The 14,704-nt window shown below is 33.8% G+C and overlaps 1 protein-coding gene across 3 annotated transcripts; it reads left to right on the top strand.

Annotated features, from left to right (window-relative positions):
- The first annotated feature begins 3,543 nt into the window (after nt 1-3,543).
- LOC145035035 (transferases, transferring hexosyl groups) lies at nt 3,544-7,231 on the top strand. 3 transcript variants are annotated; one of them, XM_078983606.1, is made up of 9 exons: nt 3,544-3,760; nt 4,121-4,560; nt 5,098-5,203; nt 5,317-5,409; nt 5,495-5,690; nt 5,777-5,955; nt 6,079-6,281; nt 6,347-6,546; nt 6,651-7,231. In XM_078983606.1, exons 2-9 carry the CDS (start codon nt 4,206-4,208, stop codon nt 6,810-6,812), a joined length of 1,494 nt encoding a protein of 497 aa, XP_078839732.1. In that variant the 5' UTR covers nt 3,544-3,760; nt 4,121-4,205; the 3' UTR covers nt 6,813-7,231. The 3 variants fall into 3 exon arrangements, with proteins under 3 accessions (XP_078839732.1, XP_078839731.1, XP_078839733.1); XM_078983607.1 differs by lacking the exon at nt 3,544-3,760 and adding an exon at nt 3,929-3,947; XM_078983605.1 differs by lacking the exon at nt 3,544-3,760 and having other exon boundaries at nt 3,837-4,560.
- Nucleotides 7,232-14,704: the final 7,473 nt, after the last annotated feature.

Here is a 14,704-nt window from a genome sequence, read left to right as displayed (position 1 = left end):
TGAGCCTTTTTTTTTGTTCATCAGAAGTACAACGTTACAACCGAATAGAATTCCAAAGTACATTGTCGTAATAAGAAAAAATAGGAAGCATAATGTTGTAATAGGAAGCAGCGGAAGTAGGATGCTTTAATATAGGAATTAATGAAACAACATTGTTATTTCTTTCATAATGTTGTAATAGGAAGCATCGGAAGTAGGATACTTTAATATAGGAATTAATGAAACTACGTTGTTATTTCTTTCATTTAGCTTATATCGATAATGTACTTTCATGATATGTTTTTTTTATTTATAAAATCCTACTTTCATCCTACATATACACAAAAAAAACTCGTATCGTGTTTGTGTCGTGTATCACAAGTCTACCTAGATACAAAGAAGTCGAGAAACTGTGACTTCTATATAGTTTGGTCATGGTTATATTTGTAATCGTACATTGTACACGTTAGTATAACTTAACTTTTATTATTATTATTATTGGTTGAATAATTATTCTAAGAAAAAACCATTTTTGGAGCAAATACAAGAATTTGAATTGAGCAACGAAAGTTTTTGTGAAGTTTGTGATCGATGGCTTTATAATCCTAGAACTTTATAGAAATGATTTTTTGAAAGATTATTTAAAACCTTTATAACCTTAAAATTTTTTGAGAACCAAACCACTCCGAAAAAAGGACCGTTCCGAGATCGGTCTCAAAGAGACCAGACCATACTGAAACCGACACAATGTCGGTTTGAGACCGACATGAAACTGGTCCGGAACCCGTCTCAAAAAGACATGTAGTCAAAGTTTATAAACATATCATTTTTGTGTTAATTACACATGTTTTAATAACATTACACATATTATTTTATTTATTTATTTATTTTTATATTTTTTAGTGTACCATTTCTAGTAAATCTTAATGTAACATATTACACATATGTTAATGAAAAAGTCGAAAAACCAAAAAACCAAAAAACATCAGAACCGAACTGAACCGAAAAACCCAAAACCGAACTGAAAATTCCCACACAAAGACCATGAGAATGACCAAAAAAATCGATACTGTTCCAAAAAATGACTGGCACAAAACCGTACGGATCTTTCATAAAAAAAATCATTTCAGAGACAAAACCGACCAAAAACCGGTCTAAAACCGCTAATGTGCATATCTATGATCTATAAATTTTTTTTGAACAAATGGAAACCTTACAAAATCAAAATCACAGGGCATAATCCAAACAGTTGGTGGATCACTATGGGTGGGATCTAGAGATGACCTAATCATTGTGAGTTTTAAATATGAGATTATTCCTCTTAATAGATATATTTTGGGGTTGTTTTCCAAAATATAAACATAAAAAAGGCTGTTTCCACATATGAACATGGATTCCGCGGAGCTATCTCTGATGACTCCATGAAATAAACTTATGTTCTAAGAAATTGATGTGGCAAAAAAAAACACAAAAAAAGTGGAAGAATATTTCCTCGGAGCACCCTCCGCGGACCGGATTTTTGGGTTTTTTTTGGTACACTAAAGAACACGTTGCTTGAATTACGAAGGTTCCGCAGAGGTGCCTCTGCGACCCTCGTTATAGCCTCTGCGGATCCGTCAATTTTACACATATGTCCCTCAGTTTATCATATTGTCGTTTCACGGAGGGTATCCTAATTCCTCGGAGGTCACCTCTACAGAATCCATGTCTATAGAAGCATAAATGCTTTTCATTTTTATGTATGTGTTTTGGGAATATATTGAAACCATACCCAAAATATGGCTATTAGGGCATAATACCTTTACACCCTGCTCCCGAGTTGTAGCAAAGAAAAGAAAAGAAGAGAAAAGAAAGTAAGGATAGAAAAGAAGAGAAAAGAAAGGAATGAAAATTTGTCTTTTGTGCTCTCGAGATCGAGAGAAATGGAAAGAAAGTTAAACATTTTGTTCTTTCCTTTTAAATTCTTCCAAATCTGAAGGAAAGTTAGGAGGATACGTAATCCTTCCATTTCCTTCCACTTGGTTCCTTTAATGAAACTCACCACACCAATTTCTTTTACTTTCCTTTCTCCGAGTTCAGCAACAGGGTGTTAAATATTAGACTCTTTTGGCCATCTCCACTTGCTAGTCCATATATCAATTTCCTTTCCTAACGACCCAACCATATCAGATGGTTGCAGATGGTGTGCAACCAGGGGGAAATCGTCGCTCATCGCATATTTGTTGTGTAGGGATGACAAAAGAAACCGAACCCAATGGTGAAAACCGAAAACCAACATATTTGGGTCGGGTTTAGGGTCGGTTAATCGGGGCCGAGATCGGGTTTGGTATGCTTTTAGAAAATTTTCGCGGGTTTGGTTACGGGGTTAGTAAACAAAATACCCGTCCCAATTACCCGAAATCAAAACCGAAACCGAAACCCGTTACCTGAAACCGTTCATATATATATATATATATATATATATATATATATATATATATTGAGTAAATTACACGAATGGTCCCTATGGTTTGAGGTAATTTGCGTGTTTGGTCCCTAACTTATTCTTTTAACTCGGAAGGTCCCTATGGTTTGTTTTTGTTAAGCGTTTGATCCCTACTGTTTATTTTTGTTACGTGTTTGGTCCCTATCTTATCTAAAAAGACTATTATTTAAAGAGGAAAAAATAATGAGGTAGGTGAGGTAAGGTGAGGGGGTGGGATTAGGGGAGTGTTCATTTAAACAAATTAAAAAAATCAAGGGCATAATAGTCTTTTTAGGTAACATAGGGACCAAGCGCGTAACAAAAACAAACAGTAGGAACCTTCCGAATTAAAAAAATAAGTTAGGGACCAAACGCGCAAATTACCTTAAACCATAGGGACCATTCGTGTAATTTACTATATATATATATATATATATATATATATATATATATATATATATTAATTTCGTTGAGTTATCTTCTTTTTGTGAATGATTTAAAGATAAATTTTTGAGATAGCTTCCTGTTTATTTGTAGTTGATGTTTTAACATTTTTTTAATCTTAGTACCTAGAGTAACAATAATATTATGATTTATGAATGCTACTATCTTTATTGTTTTTTTTCCCACTGATAACCAATTATGTATCGGAACAAATACGGCTGCTCTTAATGGTTTCGTAAATAATCAAAATTATTTTGGATATGAATTTATACTTGCATCACTAAGGGGGTGTTTGGCTTAGATTTTTAAGGGTAAAAGATCTTTTTGGAAAAGTTGCAAAAAATCAGGTTTTCCTGACTTTCCAAAAAATTGATTTTTCTTCTATCAAAAATCCAAAAGTAGGTTTTAAAATTGTTTTGCCAAACATCTTTTGGCTTCTATCTTTTTCTAAAAGATCTTTTGGCTTCTCAAAAGCTAAACCAAACACCCCTAAGTTTAATGTTTTTGTATTCTCATTGCATCAAAATTATTCTTAATTTGAATATTAAATTACATCAAAATTATTCTTAATTTGAATATTAAACGAGATCCCGTTACCTTGAGATAAGCGCAGACCCAATAATATTTGATTTAGAGGCACTGTTGGAAATTGGATCGGTGATTGGATTGATTTTTATACCAAAACCCGTCCCAAATCCACCCAGTTAATGCTGTGTCCGAACCCGAATTAGAAATCTAAAAATCAAAATCAAAGTAACTGTGGGAACGACGCCAGAAGGTTGAAATCGTCTTCAAAACTGAAGTGGTTTAATCTTTATTGTTTGGAAACTGTCTTCAATCTATTGCCAATTGTTTGGAACCCGTGTGATGGAGGTGAAAGTTTGATTCCGTGAAAATTTGGTTTTATGATTTCACATTTGTGTTTATTTGTCTTTCATTGTTTGTGATTATCCTCAATCAGTTGACAAATGACCCAACACAATGCACATCACCTATAACACGCCAAAACTAACCCGATACTGAATCGTCTGTCTTTCATTGGTTGTGCTTATCACATTAAGTGAAGTGATTTATGAATCGTCAATATTCAGTTGTCATTTGTTTGCAATTGTTCAATTCTCACTTGTGATAGAAAATGACAAACTGTGTTTGTAGCTTATCATTTGTATTTGATTACAACCGTTTTCATCTGGGTTTGATTTTGTTGCTTTGTTGCTTATTTTTTTGTTACAGTGATCTTTGAAGCTAGGTAAAAACATGTAAAAAGAACGATATCAATTCAACGATTCCACTCTCTGAGCAACCAAAGTGGATCAAGATGGCAATCAAATCATCAACGAATAACGATCCATCTCGAATTTCCCACACAAGAATCGTTGTGCGATCAGCAATCGTGTCAAGACTTGGTGTACTAACCCTAATGGTAATCTGGAGATCAATACTCAGCCCTTACGATACCTCCGCCTCTATAAACCCTAGCTGCCTCTCTTCCACCACCACTGACCGCGACGAACAGCTTGTCCTATTTCCTCGCATCGCCGCCGCTATTGAAAATGGGATCGTATGGGACAGCGTGTACTTCGTCAGAATCGCTCAATGCGGTTACGAATATGAACAAACATTTGCTTTCTTGCCTCTTCTTCCTTTGTGCATTTCGTTGTTGTCTCGAACAGGTTAGTCTCTTCAATTATCCTTTTTACAGTCTTAGCACTTTACTTCCAGTGAAAGCATCAGGACGTAGGAGATTATGCGCAAGAAAACTTTTTACTTAGTCTTGCAATGACGAAATTTTGTGTTCGTTAATCCTCTTTTGCAAAACAGGATGCAATTTCGATAAAATTAGATCATCTTGAATGCTCTTGGGTAGTAGGCAATAGGTCCCTTCCTCCTATATTCCAGGAAAGAGCTAGGGTTTAGAAGATAGAGACATTTCTTCACATCAGTATTGGTTACAATACAACAGTTTAATTCATAGCTTAATAAATTAGTACACAAACTTTTGTTAAGAGAGAGAAAATATGAATCATGATGCTCATGAATGTTTGATGTTGAAACCATTCAAAGTCAACTGGATATTTATCTGAAAATTGCTCATTTGGAGTGGCTTCTTTTTAGTTCTATTACCTATTCCTTGTTGCAAATGAACTAAATTTATGAATTTCTTGTTGATTCTATATCTTTTGAAAGCTATTTGATTACTAAACTTGCAGTTCTTCTGCCATTGACTCCACTTGTTGGACATAGGGCTGTGTTGGCATTGTCTGGATATTTACTTAACAACATCTCATTCGTTTTTGCTGCACTGTTTCTCTACAGGTGATCAAGCAAACCTTTTCTTTTCACAAGTATTTCTCTCATTTATAAAAGAACCCCAAGTTGTTACTATTCTTGTAGTCATTACACATTTCCTGACTGTTTTCTTTATAAAGGCTTTCTGTTATTGTTCTCAAGGACTCAGAGGCTTCATTGAGAGCATCAATCTTGTTTTGCTTCAATCCAGCATCTATATTCTATTCATCCATGTATTACTCTTCTTTGCCTTTCTGTTTATATTCACTTCTCAAACCCATGATTGTGATCTAAACCACTACTTTTTTGCTTTTGTAGATACTCTGAAAGTTTATATGCATTATTATCAATTGGAGGAATCTACTTCTTAATGTCTGGTGCAAATCTTTTAGCACTACTCTCACTTGCTTTCTCTGGATTTTCAAGATCAAATGGGGTGCTTAATGCAGGCTATATCGGTTTCCAGACCATTCATAGAGCTTATGATGCTGTATTTCTTCAAAAGAGTGCATATGTAAGCTCATACTAAATAACATTTTTATATTTCTTCACATTTCTGCTCTTTCCTGTGACTTTTATGTTATTATATTGTCTGTGCAGTTGGCAATTAAGGTTCTTATATCTGGAATTTTGCGTTGCTTATTTGTTTTTGTTCCATTTGTTGGGTTTCAAGCATATGGATATTACAGTTTCTGTGATGGAAATAATCCGGATAAATTAAGGCCTTGGTGTAAAGCAAGGATTCCTTTGGTGTACAATTTTATTCAAAGTCATTATTGGTATGAAATTCTTTTTCTTGATTGTATCAAAGAATTGTTAACTGATTAGCATATAAAAGATCTCGGGAATGTTAATACTTATATTAATCTTGATGTTTTTTTTTTCTTTATTTATTATATTAGGGGGGTTGGTTTTCTAAAATATTTCCAGCTAAAACAGTTGCCAAATTTCCTTCTTGCATCACCAATCCTTTCGATTGCAATCTGCTCAATAATCCATTACGTGAAGCTACAGCCTGAGGTCTTCTTTTCACTTGGTTTCCAAGTTGCTCCAAAAAGCTATGGAGTAGATAAAAACAACACTCACACATCAACAGTAATTCAAGGTATGAATCTAAAACTTACATTTTGGCAAATCCTGGTGTACTAAACAACAGTTGTGTTTAAATAGAATCAGAAGAAGATCGGACTCTGAAAAGGAGAAAACATAGCACAAAAGAAGAAGAGGGTCCCACTCCCACTCCCACTCCCATTCCCACTGTGCTTTTAAAGAATGATGAAAAATTAGGAAAATTTTCCATCATTATCATACCATTCATCTTACACTTGGGGTTCATGGTGGCTACAGCGTTTTTTGTCATGCATGTTCAGGTCCTATTTTGAATCTTTTTTTTTTTTTTTTTGTTGTTGTTGGAATTGATGGTGATTTTTAGATGTCCATTAATAATATTTTTATAATATATAATTTGTTGCAGGTTGCAACAAGGTTTTTGTCTGCAAGCCCTCCATTGTATTGGTTTGGGGCGTATGTTTTGGCAGCTCATGGGAAGGGTTGGGGATACTTGATATGGGGATACTGTGTAGCCTACATCCTCATTGGAAGTCTTCTCTTTTCAAATTTTTACCCTTTCACTTAAAACCTTTTTTCAAGTTTGAAGAAGCTAGAGAAGATTTGGAAACCTGTTATTGGTGCTTAAAAGACGATGTATATGTACATGAAGTAGATGGTTAAAGTCATATAGAAGGACTAGACCTAACTTTTGTGCCCGTTAGAGAAAGCTCCAATTTGATGAAAAACCTAACTTGATTTTTCAAACAAAAATGGGTAGGGTTGAAGGAGGAAGAAGGGTTTTGGGCAAAATTGCAGCATTTTGGTGGTGTGGTGGTGAAGGTGTGGGTAAAAGTAGGGGGAGTTTAGAAGCATTTTCTTAAAAAATTCAGAGGAATCTTGATGTGTTACATGCAATAGCAGAGGATTTTACATTTTAGAACAAAATATAAGCTGTCTTTTGTTAACTTCTACTTCTAAATATATCTTACATTCTCCCTTCTTACACATTATAAATTTACACCGGCTTCCAGCCTTATACTTCTCTAAATTTTGGGCGTTCTTACACAAGATCATACTCCATCCGTTCCAAAATTATTGTCTACGTTTGATTTTTTAAGTCTTTTTTTTGTTCAATTTTGACCTTAAATAATATAATTTTTGTTATATAATTTTTTATGCAAGATATATGAATAGATTGTTTTTTTAAATGTATTTTCATTGTTATAAGTTTCATCAAAAATTATATAACACAAATAAAGTTGCTTATGGTCAAAATTGACAGTCAAACATAGACAATAATTTTGGAATGAAGGGAGTACAAATTTGAGAAAAGGGGTTAATAAATTAAAAGAAACCAACAAAAGGAAATATTATATTGTACAAAAAAACTCAATAGAAAACGTGGTTGACATGAAAGGTTTAGACACATTAGGTTAAGGGATATACACACTACCCATTATGCAGATTGTAGCCACATAAGCTTCTTCTCTCCATCACTTTATGAAAGGGATGATGTATACACATAAGCTTCTTCTCTCCACTTTATGAAAGGGATGATGTATACGCACAAGCAGATGAAAGAAGAGAAGAATTGTGGATTATGGTTGAAAATAAAAGTAAATACAGAAATAAATAATAATTATGAATGATGATAGGATAAATTGATCGGAATATTAGATTTTGAATGGGTTATTTTGAATACGATATTGAATGCTGAATGAAATTTGCTGTTTAGAAATATAAATTTCAAAAAAGAGGATTTTGAGAGTATTCAAGTCTTACACATCACAACTCCGATTTATTCATTCGGGCAAAGCCCTTATTTATACATGATAGAAGACACTTTTGGAGAGTCCATGATTACAAAGCGATAAATAGTACCTAACAATTATTTTACATGACTACACTATACCACCAACACTCATTTTATATTATGAGACAATACACTATGACAATACTTTATTTTCCCAATATCTTACATGATTACAAATGACAATCAACTTACATTATTAGAAACGACAAAATTATATTATTACAGTGTTAATGCTTTATTTGATCATTGCTTACGTAACTGCCTCGAAGACTGAATCTTTGTTGATTACTTCGTTGAATGTTCTTCCTTTTACCGAATACTTCACATTTTTATTTTTGCTTGTCTGTTTTTATTTGCCCACCACTTCCATGAATAGTATTTCTTCTGTATTTTCGTTACAATGACTACAATTATGTCTTGGTGCATTCATGATATGTTTACAAAGTTGCTTTTTTAATTTCGTAGGTAATTCAGCTAGATGATGTGAAAACTTTTCGAAGGGTTGTTCAAAAATTTATAATGCTTTTAATGCATCTGGAGTTATTTCGCTATCGGTTAGTGAATAAATAAGGAATGTTATACTAGCATAGTTTATTCGAACTTTCGATCTTTGGTCTGTTCCATTGCATATTCTTGAGGAGGCGATGTAAACACCTGCTATTGCAAAGATTAAATGGTCTTCTCTAGGTGTTTCATGGGGTAGTTCACCATTTGTTGGTTTAGAGCCATTACTTATTTCCATTTTTGCGAACGTGATACTTGGGACGAGTAGATTATATGCCCAAGAATCATTATGGAGTGATATTGCTAATAATATATGATCTTATAGGGTCATACCTTTATCAACTTGGCACATTTAGTATATTTATTATTAATATGATTATTAATAAATAATATCGATTCCTGTATTTTAATTAGGGAATAATTATTGTTTTGTGAAAATAATAATTATAAGAGAATATTACTAGTTATTATTTCATATGGTATGAATTAATAAGTCATGCACAACATATTGGACTAATTGAATTCTTTTTTTTTTTTTACCTAAAGACAAAAGTTTATATTTTATAAACTTTGAGTTTATAAAAAAAATAAAGAATCTTACTTTTTAATAGACACATAATGATGGTGTAGGAGGTTGTTTTTTCAACCTTCCACCTTTTGTCTCCCATGCTTCTAAAGGATACCATTACTTTAGATTATTTTAATGGTTATACCTTACTTTTCATGGGCTATATAAGAGATGCATGAAACTTGCATTTTTGTAAGAGTGAAGCTCTTCTTCTTCGTTTCTTTCTCTCTAAAACCATGGGTTTTCTATTCCTCTCACTCTCTCTCTTTTGAAGTTAGTTTGGTGGATTAGAAGACCTCTTGAGTTGTTCCCTTTAATGCTTAATTGAGTTAAGCACTTAAAGGCTTTAGACACTCAAGAATACAAGAAGGAACCAGCATTCCAAGTGCCTTACTCTTGATGGTGGATACTTGTAGAGAAGATCATACGTTTTGATCTTTTGTTATCTTCATCAACACCCCAAAACCAAGTGGGTTCAAAGGCTTCAAATATTATCTCTAAAACACCATATGGTTGGTTTTATTTCATTCTAACCTCTATAAATGGATCCATGATGGTTCAATTTGTTATGAACTAAAAATAAATTTGTTATTTTTAAAGTCTTCCGTTACTGGTTTTTGTAAAAAACAAACTTTTATTTCGTATCAAAACCAACAGTGGAATTAGAGTCATCTTTTTATATGTTACAATGTTTTGTTATGTTTGATAATCTTTGGTTTTTGAAAAACAAGCATAGATTTCTTTTGTTTAATAAAAATCCATATTTGTTTTCTTTGACAACTTCTTGGTTAAAATTGCATATTTTTATATATAACCATTTTTCATGTATTTTGGTTATATAAAAGTTGTCTTAGAAAAAATTAAGAGTTGTTTGTTATAATATTTGATATGTTATTGTGTATAAACAAGCCATTTGGACCTTTGTGTTTGATTGATATTTATTTATTTATAAGATGTGATAGATAAATAAGTATTTTTTATTTGTTGATTTGATGTAATAAATTAGTTAGACTAGTTGTATATACTTTAAAAATTACAAGATGAAGAAATTACCACTTTGAAAATCTTTTGAAGTGACCCTTATATCCTTTAACAAAGACGTAATCATTATTATGATGGCTCACAAAAATTATTATTAGAAATGGTTTGGTTTATGCCAAAGTTCTAAAAAGTTTGGCATGGCTCCGCCATGGCGCACCACGACTCTAAGGCTTGCACTTGCCGCCAAGCTTTACCAAAATGCCGCTTTAACTCATATATGTGTATAAAAATGAATAATAGTTGAAAATACATATAAAAATATTAATTATATAGAAAATTGCCGTCTTAACTCACGCCTTACAAACGTCGTGACTCACCAAGGCCCGGAAAAACTTGAGGCTTGATAATGCCGCCAAAATTAACCGACGGAGTTTAAACAAAAGTTATAGAGCATAGTCTCACCTACGCGTGGATATAAAGAACGTCTAAAACGGATAAAGTATGCAGAAGTTATGAATTTATGAAGTTTTTAAATAAATAAATAAAATTATAAATTTGGAAGCTTATCCGAAGTCGTGACTCCTCCGGTCTAATCCACCCATTACGCCCAGCGTGCTACACGTACGGCCAGCGTACATGTCGACATCGGAGTACGCCTAGCGTACTCTTTGAGTACGCTTAATGTAATTCGGGGGTTCAGCCCCTATAAATAGAACTCGAGGGCTGCCGATCTTTTTGCTAATTTTCCACTTCTCCCCCCTTTTCTTTCTTCTACTTGGCAAGAAATACCCCCGAAGCTCCGATATCATCCCAACACCCGAAGCAAGTCCCGAAGCCCCGAAGATCTCGAGAAATAGAGTTGTCGATTCGAAACTCTGCCTGCGAGAAGCCCGGTTTTTGGAAGATATCCCGGTTTCATCGAAGATTATTATTTGAAGAGTCGTAGTGTTGTCCGGACATCGTCTTATCAAATGAGTGTATAGTTGCTTTCTTCTAACACATAGATATAAATTATTTCTCTATAAAATACGTGTTATGTGTTTATATATTATTTGTTATTTGGGATGGATATTGAATGAATATATTATACATGCTTTAAGTGGTGTGTATATATATATATATATATATATATATATATATATATATACACACACACACACACACACACAACAATATTGGGTAAAACATGAGTAGATAGTTGATGTGTGATGAAATAAAAATGATAAGAGACCTCAATGTTATTGTTGATCTAGTCATTTAGCGAAGTATGAGTGACGACCACGGACTCTTTCTAGACAGTCCAGTGGAACGCTGGCAGGTTCATAACCTGTAGGTGTTATGAATGATGTGTTCACCGGTGTAATCTATCCCCCTCATGGTTGCCTTTAGGAGATCTATTGTTGAGGAAACTCTTTTGCAATAATGTCCGTCCCGATGAAAATCCTAGATTAGGTTGCTTGTAATAGTTGTTGTCATTGAGACGTAAAGTGAGGATAACGGGAATGGGTAATCGGGTTATTGTTGGTTGGTGAAATTAAATATAACTATTTATTGTGGGTTGAAAACCGTATATTCTCACCAGGCTCCCCAAGCCCGACCCACTCAGTTTCTTTGTATTACAGGTAGTGGCGAGAGAGCATAAGTTGGGGAACTTGTGAAGATGTTTTTCTTTATAGACCAGTAGTTGTATATAACTGTGAAGGTCTATGTTTTATTGTTTATGCTTTTGTGTCTGTATCAAAATATGACATCCCGAGTTTTGATATATAATGAAAATACATTTCTTTTAAAAAAATGCTTTGATAAATCTTATTTTATCATGTAATGTTTTGGGTACAAATTCCGCAACTCTTTTTAATCAATGGATTTACTCTGTAATTATTTTAAAAGCATAAATGAAACCGATATCTTCTGGCCGTGATTTTAAGGGATGTCACATTCTGTATTGACGATGACATCCTAATGTTTTAATATTAATAAAATATATTTCTTTGGAAATGCTTTGATAATATTATTATCATGTTTTTCTCGGAAAAAAAAAATCCACAATACTACTTTTCAAAAAGGATAATCCGATTTTTTAAATAAACATAAATAAATAGGTCTTTTCTGACCGTGAAAATGGGGATGTTATATGTCATTAGTATTGGTTGATTGGCCAAATTGTTTTGCACATTACAATAAAGATTTCTCTAAGACTCATGAGTACTTGAAAATAAATATTTTAAGAATTGGAACAACCCGCACTTAGAGATTAGCTCATGCATATAGTTACGAGTAATTCTAAGATGAGAATATCTTTTATTTGTCAAACTGAGATACATACATGATTTTGTTTGAAAAATATGTTGTGCATTAGTGTGCTCCAACGTTATCCGTAATTGGTAGTCATAAAAGGTATGCCCATATATCATTACACGAGTAGACAAAAACTATGTTGTTAAAGTATATTTGTTAATTCTCGTAACTAGGAGGTGATATCTATGCAGGGTTGCTCCAAAGATAGAGTGGGTCCAAGGCAAAAATAAAAAATGGTCCCCTAAAATCATTAATATAAGAAAAATTAATTTAAATAGACACACCATTATAAACTCACAAAATTCACTATTCATATTAAAAAAACACAAATATGGCCACAACATTACAAAAACAACTAATTTAAAGAAAAATACTTCTCCAAGCATTTTTAGATGCAAAATCATTAACAATACTATCAAGATCAAATTTATTTAACATGTATTTCTCTATACATAATATTTCCACACCATTTAACCTTTCTTGCGACATCGATGACGTTACATATTTTTCTTCAATAACTTGAACTTTGAAAACTTCTCTTTGCAGATGAAACAATGATATAAATTGTTAACAAAAAACTATATGCATTAAAAGTATTCGGGTAACAATCAACAACTTTAATAAAGTCCAAATTTTCAACAACATAAACTATATTATTAGGCAAAGTCATTTTCAAACTTTTAATTTTGCAAAAAAATTCATTTGAATTCACGTCGGAAACATTATCTTTACAAAAAGTAGTAGCAAATTTTATAAAACTTTCTTTAAGTTCACTTTCATTTAGTGTCTTAATTTACTTGAATCATTGAAAAACTCAAAAGTACTTTCAAAATTATTTAATTGTTCAAATCTATTTTTAATAAAACAATTTCCATATCCACAAGATTGTGAGAGAAAAAGAGAGACGACTAGGTGAAGGTACTAAAGAAGATTGTGAGAGAAAAAGAGAGACGATTTGGTTATCAAGGTATCATTCGATTATCAAGTCATAGGACACCCTAATCGGCTATGATTCCTACATTCTCGCTTCCTTCGTTAGAAGTTAGAACTTTCCAGACTAAATATTCAACAATCAGGCTCAACATCTCATTTTGTTAAAAATTTTAGGCTAATCGGACATTGGACTATTTTTTGGCCCCCTAAAAAACATATATATATATATATATATATATATATATATATATATATACACACACACACATACACACACACACACTACATATTCTAAAAAATTTGGGCCCCTTTAGTCGTAGGCCCTTGGCGGTCGCCTAGGTTGCTCACTTTTAGGGCCAGACCTGTATCTATAGGCCCTTCGATGATTTGGTTCTACATCCAAAGTGCTTGGCCATTCCATGACTAAATTGATGTGTTCGATTTAGAAGTTAGATGTATTGTCAGAAATCGTTAATCAGGAAACAGAATGTTGAACATTGAGATCGATCATTATCCACGTCTCATACTTATAGATATATCCATAACAAAGGAATAGTTAATCACTTGTCGAATGACTGAATTTTGATTATGATAAGAGTCTTACAGTTGCATTAGATGACAACTCTATTGGTGAACATTGAGATCGATCATTATCCACGTCCCATCCACACTCTGCTATTGGTGAGATACAGGACCTCGCCCACACTCACCCCCTACCAGGCGCATACATGTATCACACAGACAACAAGTATAAACTATCATATAAACAATTCCTTGGGCACCCGCCCGCTATTAATGGACCTCGCCCTGAATATCATACTAGCATACTGTGCCTAGGGCTAACCCCCGGGTCTTCTACTCATAACTACATGGGCCGACATTATGGCCTTAGACCCATTCACATAAAGGGAAACTCACCTGCACTGGCTGAACTTGCTGTTGATCTCACTAGCTGCTGCCCGGCAACTCACTAAACTCCTGCTCCCCTTGCTCCCCGAACTACCAATATCAATGCAACACTGAGTCTAACTGACCCCTGAAAGACAACCAAGTCAACCCTGGTCCAAGTCAAAGTCCTGGTTAAGGTCAACCTTCCAGGTCAACCCTACTCGCCGAGTCACCCTACTGACTCGCCGAGTTCATATATTCAGAATCCTTCCTTTCGCGTCTCGACTCGCCGAGTCAGTCCATGACTCGTCGAGTCTACCGATTTCTGAGTCCTAACCTGTCCAACTCACCGAGTCTCCACCCGAATCACTGATTCGAGTCTCAACTCGAAGGGTTTGGGGTTTCACAACCTGACTCGCCGAGTCCAAGAACAGACTCGCCGAGTACCAGTCAATCTTCATCTGACTCGACGAGCTGTTCATCCCACTCGTCG

Source organism: Lactuca saligna, chromosome 3, assembly GCF_052625555.1.
Source record: "Lactuca saligna cultivar CGN05327 chromosome 3, ASM5262555v1, whole genome shotgun sequence".
NCBI lineage: Eukaryota > Viridiplantae > Streptophyta > Magnoliopsida > Asterales > Asteraceae > Lactuca > Lactuca saligna.
This window is presented reverse-complemented; position numbering and strand designations above follow the sequence as displayed.